Source organism: Phyllobates terribilis, unplaced genomic scaffold (assembly GCF_046119375.1).
Source record: "Phyllobates terribilis strain yellow unplaced genomic scaffold, ASM4611937v1 Scaffold_10__3_contigs__length_209671492, whole genome shotgun sequence".
Lineage (NCBI taxonomy): Eukaryota > Metazoa > Chordata > Amphibia > Anura > Dendrobatidae > Phyllobates > Phyllobates terribilis.
This window is the reverse complement of record NW_027362770.1, coordinates 197584307-197596755: the sequence shown is the minus strand read 5'-3', so window position 1 is coordinate 197596755 and position 12449 is coordinate 197584307. Positions and strand designations below refer to the sequence as shown.

At 47.1% G+C, this 12449-nt stretch overlaps 1 protein-coding gene across 4 annotated transcripts in view; it reads right to left on the bottom strand.

The window, feature by feature from the left end:
• Positions 1–10075: 10075 nt before the first annotated feature.
• BCAT1 (branched chain amino acid transaminase 1) overlaps positions 10076–12449 on the bottom strand; it is a 42013-nt gene continuing 39639 nt past the window's right edge. For all 4 annotated transcript variants that reach the window (XM_073650524.1, XM_073650526.1, XM_073650525.1 and 1 more), the window contains 4 exons: positions 11969–12054; positions 11750–11890; positions 11516–11584; positions 10076–11308 (listed from right to left, as the gene is read on the bottom strand). In XM_073650524.1, coding sequence (XP_073506625.1) covers positions 11261–11308; positions 11516–11584; positions 11750–11890; positions 11969–12054 — 344 coding nt within the window. In that variant the 3' untranslated portion in view covers positions 10076–11260. The remainder of the gene's footprint in view (positions 11309–11515; positions 11585–11749; positions 11891–11968; positions 12055–12449) is intronic.

Sequence of the window (12449 nt, the reverse complement as noted above, 5' to 3'; positions counted from 1 at the left end):
TACAAGAATATAACTACTATAATACTGCCTCCTATATACAAGAATATAACTACTATAATACTGCTTCTATATACAAGAATATACCTACTGTAACACTGCCCCCTATGTACAAGAATATAACTACTATAATACTGCCCCCTATGTACAAGAATATAACTACTATAATACTGCTCCCTATGTACAAGAATATAACTACTATAATACTGCCTCCTATATACAAGAATATAACTACTATTATACTGCCCCTATGTACAAGAATATAACTACTATAATACTGCCCCTATGTACAAGAATATAACTACTATAATACTGCCTCCTATATACAAGAATATAACTACTATTATACTGCCCCTATGTACAAGAATATAGCTACTATAATACTGCCCCTATGTACAAGAATATAACTACTATAATACTGCCCCTATGTACAAGAATATAACTACTATAATACTGCTCCTATGTACAAGAATATAACTACTATAATACTGCCCCCTATGTACAAGAATATAACTACTATAATACTGCTCCTATGTACAAGAATATAACTACTATAATACTGCCCCCTATGTACAAGAATATATCTACTATAATACTGCTCCCTATGTACAAGAATATAACTACTATAATACTGACCCCTATGTACAAGAATATAACTACTATAATACTGCTCCCTATGTACAAGAATATAACTACTATAATACTGCTCCCTATGTACAAGAATATAACTACTATAATACTGCCCCCTATGTACAAGAATATTACTACTATAATACTGCTCCTATGTACAAGAATATAACTACTATAATACTGCCCCCTATGTACAAGAATATAACTACTATAATACTGCTCCTATGTACAAGAATATAACTACTATAATACTGCCCCCTATGTACAAGAATATAACTACTATAATACTGCCCCCTATGTACAAGAATATAACTACTATAATACTGCTCCTATGTACAAGAATATAACTACTATAATACTGCCCCCTATGTACAAGAATATAACTACTATAATACTGCTCCTATGTACAAGAATATAACTACTATAATACTGCTCCCTATGTACAAGAATATAACTACTATAATACTGCTCCCTATGTACAAGAATATAACTACTATAATACTGCTCCTATGTACAAGAATATAACTACTATAATACTGCTCCCTATGTACAAGAATATAACTACTATAATACTGCCCCCTATGTACAAGAATATAACTACTATAATACTGCTCCTATGTACAAGAATATAACTACTATAATACTGCTCCCTATGTACAAGAATATAACTACTATAATACTGCTCCCTATGTACAAGAATATAACTACTATAATACTGCTCCTATGTACAAGAATATAACTACTATAATACTGCTCCCTATGTACAGGAATATAACTACTATAATGATCTTTTTATTTAAAACTTACAACCAAATATTACAGAATAATTACATTAAAATCACAAAACAATAAATATTAAAGAAAATAAATACTGTGTTATCACTTACACAATAACATTAGATAACATTGATAAATCCCGCTATATGAATGTTCCTCCAGTTCACATTACCTGAGTTAATCTTTATGTCCTTCTTATACACTGACTTGAGACTTTCCAGGATCTTATACCTGACACTATCACAGGACAGGACCTCCTTATTGATGAGCAGGCAGCACCGTGCCCACCACAGATGATAGATGGTCTCCACATTTATTACATATAGTGAGCTTCTGTTATACGCCCTGAGCTCAGGCTGGAAGTCTCCGTACAGCAGCTGACCATACGACTGTCCCACCAGGTGCGGTAACTTTAGGGACAAGGACACACACTCCCATACCTGCATACTGAAAGGACACTCTAGCAGCAGATGCTCCATGGTCTCCTGTATATGGTGACACTCTAGCAGCAGATGTTCCATGGTCTCCTGTATACGGGGACACTCTAGCAGCAGATGCTCCATGGTCTCCTGTATATGGGGACACTCTAGCAGCAGATGTTCCATGGTCTCCTGTATACGGGCACACTCTAGCAGCAGATGCTCCATGGTCTCCTGTATATGGGGACACTCTAGCAGCAGATGCTCCATGGTCTCCTGTATATGGGGACACTCTAGCAGCAGATGCTCCATGGTCTCCTGTATATGGGGACACTCTAGCAGCAGATGCTCCATGGTCTCCTGTATATGGGGACACTCTAGCAGCAGATGGTCCATGGTCTCCTGTATATGGGGACACTCTAGCAGCAGATGCTCCATGGTCTCCTGTATATGGGGACACTCTAGCAGCAGATGTTCCATGGTCTCCTGTATATGGGGACACTCTAGCAGCAGATGTTCCATGGTCTCCTGTATACGGGCACACTCTACACACGGGGACACTCTGTATACGGGCACACTCTATACAGGAGACCACGGGCACACTCTAGCAGCAGATGCTCCATGGTCTCCTGTATACGGGGACACTCTAGCAGCAGATGCTCCATGGTCTCCTGTATATGGGGACACTCTAGCAGCAGATGCTCCATGGTCTCCTGTATATGGGGACACTCTAGCAGCAGATGTTCCATGGTCTCCTGTATATGGGGACACTCTAGCAGCAGATGTTCCATGGTCTCCTGTATATGGGGACACTCTAGCAGCAGATGTTCCATGGTCTCCTGTATATGGGGACACTCTAGCAGCAGATGTTCCATGGTCTCCTGTGTACGGGCACACTCTAGCAGCAGATGTTCCATGGTCTCCTGTATACGGGCACACTCTAGCAGCAGATGTTCCATGGTCTCCTGTATATGGGGACACTCTAGCAGCAGATGTTCCATGGTCTCCTGTATACGGGCACACTCTAGCAGCAGATATTTCATGGTCTCCTGTATATGGGGACACTCTAGCAGCAGATGCTCCATGGTCTCCTGTATATGGGGACACTCTAGCAGCGGATGCTCCATGGTCTCCTGTATATGGGGACACTCTAGCAGCAGATGTTCCATGGTCTCCTGTATACGGGCACACTCTAGCAGCAGATGCTCCATGGTCTCCTGTATATGGGGACACTCTAGCAGCAGATGTTCCATGGTCTCCTGTATACGGGCACACTCTAGCAGCAGATGTTCCATGGTCTCCTGTATATGGGGACACTCTAGCAGCAGATGCTAGAGATGCTCTGCTGCTAGAGTGTCCCCATATACAGGAGACCATGGAACATCTGCTTCTAGAGTGTCCCCATATACAGGAGACCATGGAGCATCTGCTGCTAGAGTGTCCCCATATACAGGAGACCATGGAACATCTGCTGCTAGAGTGTCCCCATATACAGGAGACCACGGGCACACTCTAGCAGCAGATGCTCCATGGTCTCCTGTATACGGGGACACTCTAGCAGCAGATGCTCCATGGTCTCCTGTATATGGGGACACTCTAGCAGCAGATGCTCCATGGTCTCCTGTATATGGGGACACTCTAGCAGCAGATGTTCCATGGTCTCCTGTATACGGGCACACTCTAGCAGCAGATGCTCCATAGTCTCCTGTATATGGGGACACTCTAGCAGCAGATGCTCCATGGTCTCCTGTATATGGGGACACTCTAGCAGCAGATGTTCCATGGTCTCCTGTATATGGGGACACTCTAGCAGCAGATGTTCCATGGTCTCCTGTATACGAGCACACTCTAGCAGCAGATGTTCCATGGTCTCTTGTATATGGGGACACTCTAGCAGCAGATGTTCCATGGTCTCCTGTATATGGGGACACTCTAGCAGCAGATGCTCCATGGTCTCCTGTATACGGGGACACTCTAGCAGCAGATGTTCCATGGTCTCCTGTATTTGGGGACACTCTAGCAGCAGATGTTCCATGGTCTCCTGTATATGGGGACACTCTAGCAGCAGATGTTCCATGGTCTCCTGTATACGGGCACACTCTAGCAACAGATGTTCCATGGTCTCCTGTATACGGGGACACTCTAGCAGCAGATGCTCCATGGTCTCCTGTATATGGGGACACTCTAACAGAAGATGCTCCATGGTCTCCTGTATATGGGGACACTCTAGCAGCAGATGGTCCATGGTCTCCTGTATATGGGGACACTCTAGCAGCAGATGTTCCATGGTCTCCTGTATACGGGCACACTCTAGCAGCAGATGTTCCATGGTCTCCTGTATACGGGCACACTCTAGCAGCAGATGTTCCATGGTCTCCTGTATACGGGCACACTCTAGCAGCAGATGTTCCATGGTCTCTTGTATATGGGGACACTCTAGCAGCAGATGTTCCATGGTCTCCTGTATATGGGGACACTCTAGCAGCAGATGCTCCATGGTCTCCTGTATACGGGGACACTCTAGCAGCAGATGTTCCATGGTCTCCTGTATTTGGGGACACTCTAGCAGCAGATGGTCCATGGTCTCCTGTATATGGGGACACTCTAGCAGCAGATGGTCCATGGTCTCCTGTACATGGGGACACTCTAGCAGCAGATATTCCATGGTCTCCTGTATACGGGCACACTCTAGCAACAGATGTTCCATGGTCTCCTGTATACGGGGACACTCTAGCAGCAGATGCTCCTTGGTCTCCTGTATATGGGGACACTCTAACAGCAGATACTCCATGGTCTCCTGTATATGGGGACACTCTAGCAGCAGATGGTCCATGGTCTCCTGTATATGGGGACACTCTAGCAGCAGATGTTCCATGGTCTCCTGTATACGGGCACACTCTAGCAGCAGATGCTCCATGGTCTCCTGTATATGGGGACACTCTAGCAGCAGATGCTCCATGGTCTCCTGTATATGGGGACACTCTAGCAGCAGATGTTCCATGGTCTCCTGTATACGGGGACACTCTAGCAGCAGATGTTCCATGGTCTCCTGTATATGGGGACACTCTAGCAGCAGATGCTCCATGGTCTCCTGTATATGGGGACACTCTAGCAGCAGATGGTCCATGGTCTCCTGTATATGGGGACACTCTAGCAGCAGATGTTCCATGGTCTCCTGTATACGGGCACACTCTAGCAGCAGATGCTCCATGGTCTCCTGTATATGGGGACACTCTAGCAGCAGATGTTCCATGGTCTCCTGTATATGGGGACACTCTAGCAGATGTTCCATGGTCTCCTGTATATGGGGACACTCTAGCAGCAGATGGTCCATGGTCTCCTGTATATGGGGACACTCTAGCAGCAGATGGTCCATGGTCTCCTGTATACGGGCACACTCTAGCAGCAGATGCTCCATGGTCTCCTGTATATGGGGACAATCTAGCAGCAGATGCTCCATGGTCTCCTGTATATGGGGACACTCTAGCAGCAGATGTTCCATGGTCTCCTGTATACGGGCACACTCTAGCAACAGATGTTCCATGGTCTCCTGTATACGGGGACACTCTAGCAGCAGATGCTCCTTGGTCTCCTGTATATGGGGACACTCTAACAGCAGATACTCCATGGTCTCCTGTATATGGGGACACTCTAGCAGCAGATGGTCCATGGTCTCCTGTATATGGGGACACTCTAGCAGCAGATGTTCCATGGTCTCCTGTATACGGGCACACTCTAGCAGCAGATGCTCCATGGTCTCCTGTATATGGGGACACTCTAGCAGCAGATGCTCCATGGTCTCCTGTATATGGGGACACTCTAGCAGCAGATGTTCCATGGTCTCCTGTATACGGGGACACTCTAGCAGCAGATGTTCCATGGTCTCCTGTATATGGGGACACTCTAGCAGCAGATGCTCCATGGTCTCCTGTATATGGGGACACTCTAGCAGCAGATGGTCCATGGTCTCCTGTATATGGGGACACTCTAGCAGCAGATGTTCCATGGTCTCCTGTATACGGGCACACTCTAGCAGCAGATGCTCCATGGTCTCCTGTATATGGGGACACTCTAGCAGCAGATGTTCCATGGTCTCCTGTATATGGGGACACTCTAGCAGATGTTCCATGGTCTCCTGTATATGGGGACACTCTAGCAGCAGATGGTCCATGGTCTCCTGTATATGGGGACACTCTAGCAGCAGATGGTCCATGGTCTCTTGTATACGGGCACACTCTAGCAGCAGATGCTCCATGGTCTCCTGTATATGGGGACAATCTAGCAGCAGATGCTCCATGGTCTCCTGTATATGGGGACACTCTAGCAGCAGATGTTCCATGGTCTCCTGTATACGGGCACACTCTAGCAGCAGATGCTCCATGGTCTCCTGTATACGGGGACACTCTAGCAGCAGATGTTCCATGGTCTCCTGTATTTGGGGACACTCTAGCAGCAGATGTTCCATGGTCTCCTGTATATGGCGACACTCTAGCAGCAGATGCTCCATGGTCTCCTGTATATGGGGACACTCTAGCAGCAGATGGTCCATGGTCTCCTGTATATGGGGACACTCTAGCAGCAGATGGTCCATGGTCTCCTGTATATGGGGACACTAGCAGCAGATGCTCCATGGTCTCCTGTATATGGGGACACTCTAGCAGCAGATGTTCCATGGTCTCCTGTATACGGGGACACTCTAGCAGCAGATGGTCCATGGTCTCCTGTATATGGGGACACTCTAGCAGCAGATGCTCCATGGTCTCCTGTATATGGGGACACTCTAGCAGCAGATGCTCCATGGTCTCCTGTATATGGGGACACTCTAGCAGCAGATGGTCCATGGTCTCCTGTATATGGGGACACTAGCAGCAGATGCTCCATGGTCTCCTGTATATGGGGACACTCTAGCAGCAGATGTTCCATGGTCTCCTGTATATGGGGACACTCTAGCAGCAGATGTTCCATGGCCTCCTGTATACGGGGACACTCTAGCAGCAGATGGTCCATGGTCTCCTGTATACGGGGACACTCTAGCAGCAGATGCTCCATGGTCTCCTGTATATGGGGACACTCTAGCAGCAGATGTTCCATGGTCTCTTGTATATGGGGGCACTCTTCTCTAGGACAGGATCTGTCTGATACATTCCTGCACTTTAGGTTATCTCTGATGTACATCTTACCATGGAGCCCCAGCCACGCCACATCTCTCATATGAGGGGGAACTCTGGGATGTAAGACGTTTTTTGCAGCCTGTTTTACATCTACACTTGGGGCGCCCCTCAGTTGTACAGTACAGACCAAAAGTTTGGACACACCTTCTCATTTAAAGATTTTTCTGTATTTTCATGACTATGACAATTGTCCATTCACACTGAAGGCATCAAAACTATGAATTACCACATGTGGAATTATATACTTAACAAAAAAGTGTGAAACAACTGAAAATATGTCTTATATTCTAGGGTCTTCACAGTAGCCACCTTTTGCTTTGATGACTGCTTTGCACACTCTTGGCATTCTCTTGATGAGCTTCAAGAGGTAGTCACGGGAAATGGTGTGAACATAGCAATCAGGCTTTGCTGCATTTTTAGTGAAAATGAACAAGTACAGCAGCAGTATGTGAAACTCATTTATTGTAAACATTAGCTGAGCTACCTGTGAGATTGAACAATACCTGTGGCCCATGGAGGTGTGAAATTGAACAATACCTGTGGCCCAGGAAGGTGTGAAATTGAACAATGCCTGTGCAACTGAATGGCAGACCATAGTGTGAAAGCAAATAGTGTCCTACAAACTCAATGCATTGCCAGTGTCTTAAACTATTCCTTAAAAAAATGACCGAATTAGATTTTTTTTTCCCACGGAACTTTATGTACATGCATAAAGACAGGATAATGAAAAAAAAAAACCCACACAAAAAACGCAGTAAAACCTACATTTTTGATGCAGCTGATTTCCTGCAGATTTGTGATGCTGAAAAAAACCCAAGATGTGCGAACATAGCCTTAGATTTCTCTTTGTCAGGAGAAATATAACAGAGCTATACTGGGACTGTAGGAGCTTCCCTGCAGAGAGGCAATCATTATAGACCTTTAACAGGTCCTGAGCTAATAAGTCCCTGAACTCTATATTAAACTCGCTGGTCAGGCCGTCCAGTCCTGGGCTCTTGTTGGCCTTTAAGGAGTCAATGCTCCTCTTCACCTCCTCAGTTATGGGATTGGCCATACTATCTGCCTGCACCAGGTCTAAGGTTGGTAGGGACGTCCTCTGTAGATAGGCTTTAATGGCATCTTTATCAATATGAGCCCCTTTATATAGGTCTCTATAATAATCACTGGCAGAAATATATTAAGAATTTCTCCTCCCCTATAGTATTTGTCAGGAGAGAAGAGCTGACAATCTACCATCTGTCTGTATGCAAATTAACACACACATGAGAATTGCCTTGTAAGCAAATGCTAGCCCAAAAGGTGCTACCAAACCAAATTAACACAGGCTTGTAATAAATTTACATCTAGCTGAGAAGGTTGTATTCCCAGGACGTCAAAGGGAATTTAACAGAGGTCTGCAGACGGGCCGGAGCCGACACAAAATATGGAATAACTTAAGTTCCATACGTCCAATAATAATGGGGCCCATATGTTTAGTGACAGGGTCAGCTAAGGAACAATATGCTTACTTTCCTGTAGCTGCAAGTCCCTCCGGGAAGCTGTGGCGCAACAGTACCAGAATAACAGACCACAACTATGTAGTGTGTTGTCTCTGGAGAAAAGTAAAATCATAATAGAGAATATGGTACCACTTTCGGACTTCTGCGACCAACAGGCGATAAGTTATCGCAAAAGCCAGATATTCTAAGAAAAATATGAAGGCTGAAGTCCAGCCCACATAATGTCATCCCGGGAGGCGTGTGGGCAGGTCTCCACTTCGGCATACAGGACACAGCCGAAGGGGGGAGTAGTATTCATTGCCGGGGGGTGTAGAGAGAGACTATAAGCAACGGATCACGTTTGATAACGTTCAAATCAAAGAGGGGTGCCCCCCCTCCAGCTATATTGAATCATCTCTGCAATCTTATAGTAAGTCTTCTTTAATCCTTATTATTTTGTGTAACTGCATATGTGCTATATTGTCTCCTTTTATAAAATCTTTGTATATTTTTACTAAACACTGCCTCCCTTTTGGATTAAATATAACATTTAACAGTTCTGTTTCTTTTGTCCTGTAATCGTTCCCTCCCCGAAGCCATATATGCTACCAGAACGCAGGTGTCCGACCAGGCCTGTATTCTATTTCAAACTGGCCGGTGGTGGCAGCGAATAATAATAATTGGGCCATCGTGAAGCTGGCAGTAAACCCCACGGGGCGTATACACATATTCCATGCGTTGGAATCCGGAGGTGTGACGCCATACGCTTTCTGCTTGCTTGCCGATAGCTACGAAGTGAGTAATCGGGATCGTGTGCTCACAGGTCCCTGACGAAATCCTGACAAATTGGTGGCAGCGTTGGGATAGTGTGAGATCTCCCTGGTGTCGTCGCTGACAATCACCAATGATCTTGTGGACTTTCTCCTGCTCCACCCCATTCTCATCTAACAAGCCAGTGATCAGCTTCTTACTAACCCAGTTCTTACAGGCAATAAAGGGATCTGGGTTATGGACGCCCCAACTATCAAACTGTCCCTCCGCCCTGAGGCGATCGTAGTGCAGCTCCCTCATCCGCTGCTTTATATGGCCGACGCTCCGTCCATCCACCTCCTCTCCACCATTCATGATGCTATATGGCCTCCGCCGACCATTTTCCTGAAGTCCACCGCAGTGAAAATGATGTGAAATGTGGGGACTCCCAACATTTTCTGCAAACCTGGAGGCCGCTGCAGCCTCGCACCGCTGAACACCCCCTCCCAGCCAGACGCCCACAGCAACATCCACCCTGCCTCCTAGGACCTCCCTCCACCGCAGCCGCCCCGGTAAGCTATTGTAAAAGCGGACTGTAAAACCCAGCACCATGTTAGAACAAACACGCTCAGCAAAATACAGTAACTACTATAATACTGTACAATATTCTAAGTCCTATTATACTACATTATGATTTCAGGTCTGGGATGTGGATAACGACCTTTTCTCACTTCATACAGATGACCACCAGGGGGAGACAACGCTGTGATCATCGCTCTCTTGTTTGGATCATGGTTCCCGTTATCAGTGCAGTTCCGGCCCCCACCATCATATAATCACACACACACGGATGTTGTTTCTTACACTGATTTATTGCAGATTATTCTGGTGCATTTAGTCTTTTTTCTTGGTCTCAGATCATTTCTTTACAAGATTTGATTATTATACTAATCCCTGAATGTAACGATTATAAGGACATCGATCCGTCACAACAACAACAATATGGAGGGAAAAAGAACGGAGGAAAACTCTGGGGGTCTACGATCGCACGGACTCAACACTGTACAGAACGGCCAAAAACGTCACCATCACCGACTACAGACTGGATAATCTACGACAAAAGTGCGGTACTGAATACCGGGGTGTGCGGTGTCCCCCCCGTCACCTAAACGCCCTTTTCTAATAAGGATTTGCATAATCTGAGATTGATGCACCCCGCTGCGGTGTACGATCCCCGGCCGTAAGGTCATAGAATCCCGTGCGGATGCAATAAGTTATGTTAGTTCTGATTGTGCGGTTCCGGACATTCTGTTGCCGCGGGAACCAGATCATAAGAATATTCCGGATCACCAGACTTCCTACTCTGCGGATTTGGAATCTTGCCGATTATCGTAAACTGATCTTTGGTAATAACAAAAAAAAAAAGTGATTCTAAATAACAAAATGATAGATGATAACGCTGCGAGGAGCAAGATACGAGCCGGAACCAGCACAACGGCGCCTTCGAGAGACGAGGGAAATCACCGCGTCTTGTACTTCGGTCACTATTCTGCTGGGACTGAAGTAGAATATACGATGTAACAGCAGAACAGTGAGTGCAGCTCTGGAGGTGACTGGAGTAGAATAGACACCATGCGCTGATGTATTGCGGACGTTTCTCACCATTGTGCGTAGTTTTTTTTTGGATATTTTTGTACTGTGTAAGTAACAATTGAACTGCAGTGAAGTTCATGAGTGGTTAATCCGAATCCCCCGATTGCAGGTTCCGTGGATGCGGTGATGGGCAGATCACGGCCGGCGTGGCACAGGTCACCGGCGCTTAGCGATTCAACATGTACAATTCCTGATTTATCAGTGGCGATGGAGAACGTCACCGCGTGCGGTGAGGGCGGAGAGGAGAGGCGATCTGCGGGTCTGTGAGGTCATGGCGCACGGGGACAGCGACACATTGTAACGAGTCACAGCACAGAGTAAACCTAAACTAAGGAGATCCGGGATTCCAGACCGACGGTGGATCTCCACCTCACCCGGACGGGCGTTACGGGTCACCCACCAGCACCAGCCAATCGCTCGCTGTCCGCCCATACTGAAAGAGAAAGACACCCTGTATTAGCACAGCAGCACAGAGCATTTCAGGGGAGCATAATCAATCTGCTATATGACAGGGACCTAAGGAAATACAGAATTAATGCTCAGCCACAGAAAAGAGCCAGGGACCTTGACAGCACAGAGGATTTCAGGAGGAGTGTGCTGACCTTGGGCTACTAGTGACTATGCTGGAGAGCGCTCTCACCTGGATGTCATTCAGCTCCTTCAGGAATCGGGCAGCCAGCTTGTTCTCATTGGTGGGGATGTCCAAGTTCTAGGAAAACACAGAAAAGGCACGGATCTGAGACAGAGAAGCAAAACTGCCCCCCACCAAAAAAAAAAAAAACACAGGACCCACTCCCACACCAAAAAAAAAAAAACACCTCACGCCCCCAGGCACAACACAGAAGCCTGATCTCGGTCGGTCCACGGCTCTCACCTCGTCCTTGTACAGGATCCTTCCCACCGGACACACGACGCACGCCGTCCCAGAACCGAACATCTCCTTCACGCGATCCTCCTTCACCGCTTTCACCAGAGCAGCCATGGTCAGATATCGCTCCGACACCTTGAACTCCCCCTGCGGCAGAGAACGTCATCAGCAAAAGAATCAGATTTCCTGTCAAGCGGCTGAAACCAGAGAACAAGTTCGACCTACCCACTGAAGAGCCAGGTCCAGGATGCTGCGCCTGGTGACCCCCGGGAGGATGATGCCATCCAGTGGTGGAGTTGCCAATTCCAACTCTATACAATAAAAAAAAAAATAAAAGTCATCGCAAAATGCTGGAAGAGGAGACAGAGCGAGCGAGAAGCAGCGGAGGGGGGACAGAGCGAGCGAGAAGCAGCGGAGGGGGGACAGAGCGAGCCAGAAGCAGGGAAGGGGGGACAGAGCGAGCCAGAAGCAGGGAAGGGGGGACAGAGCGAGCCAGAAGCAGGGAAGGGGGGACAGAGCGAGCCAGAAGCAGGGAAGGGGGGACAGAGCGAGCCAGAAGCAGGGAAGGGGGGACAGAGCGAGCCAGAAGCAGGGAAGGGGGGACAGAGCGAGCGGCAGAGGAAGAGAGAGCGAGCGAGAGGCAGCAGAGCGGCAAGGGAAGGGACAGAGATCGAGCGAGAGGCAGCAGAGCGGGCAGTGAGCAAGC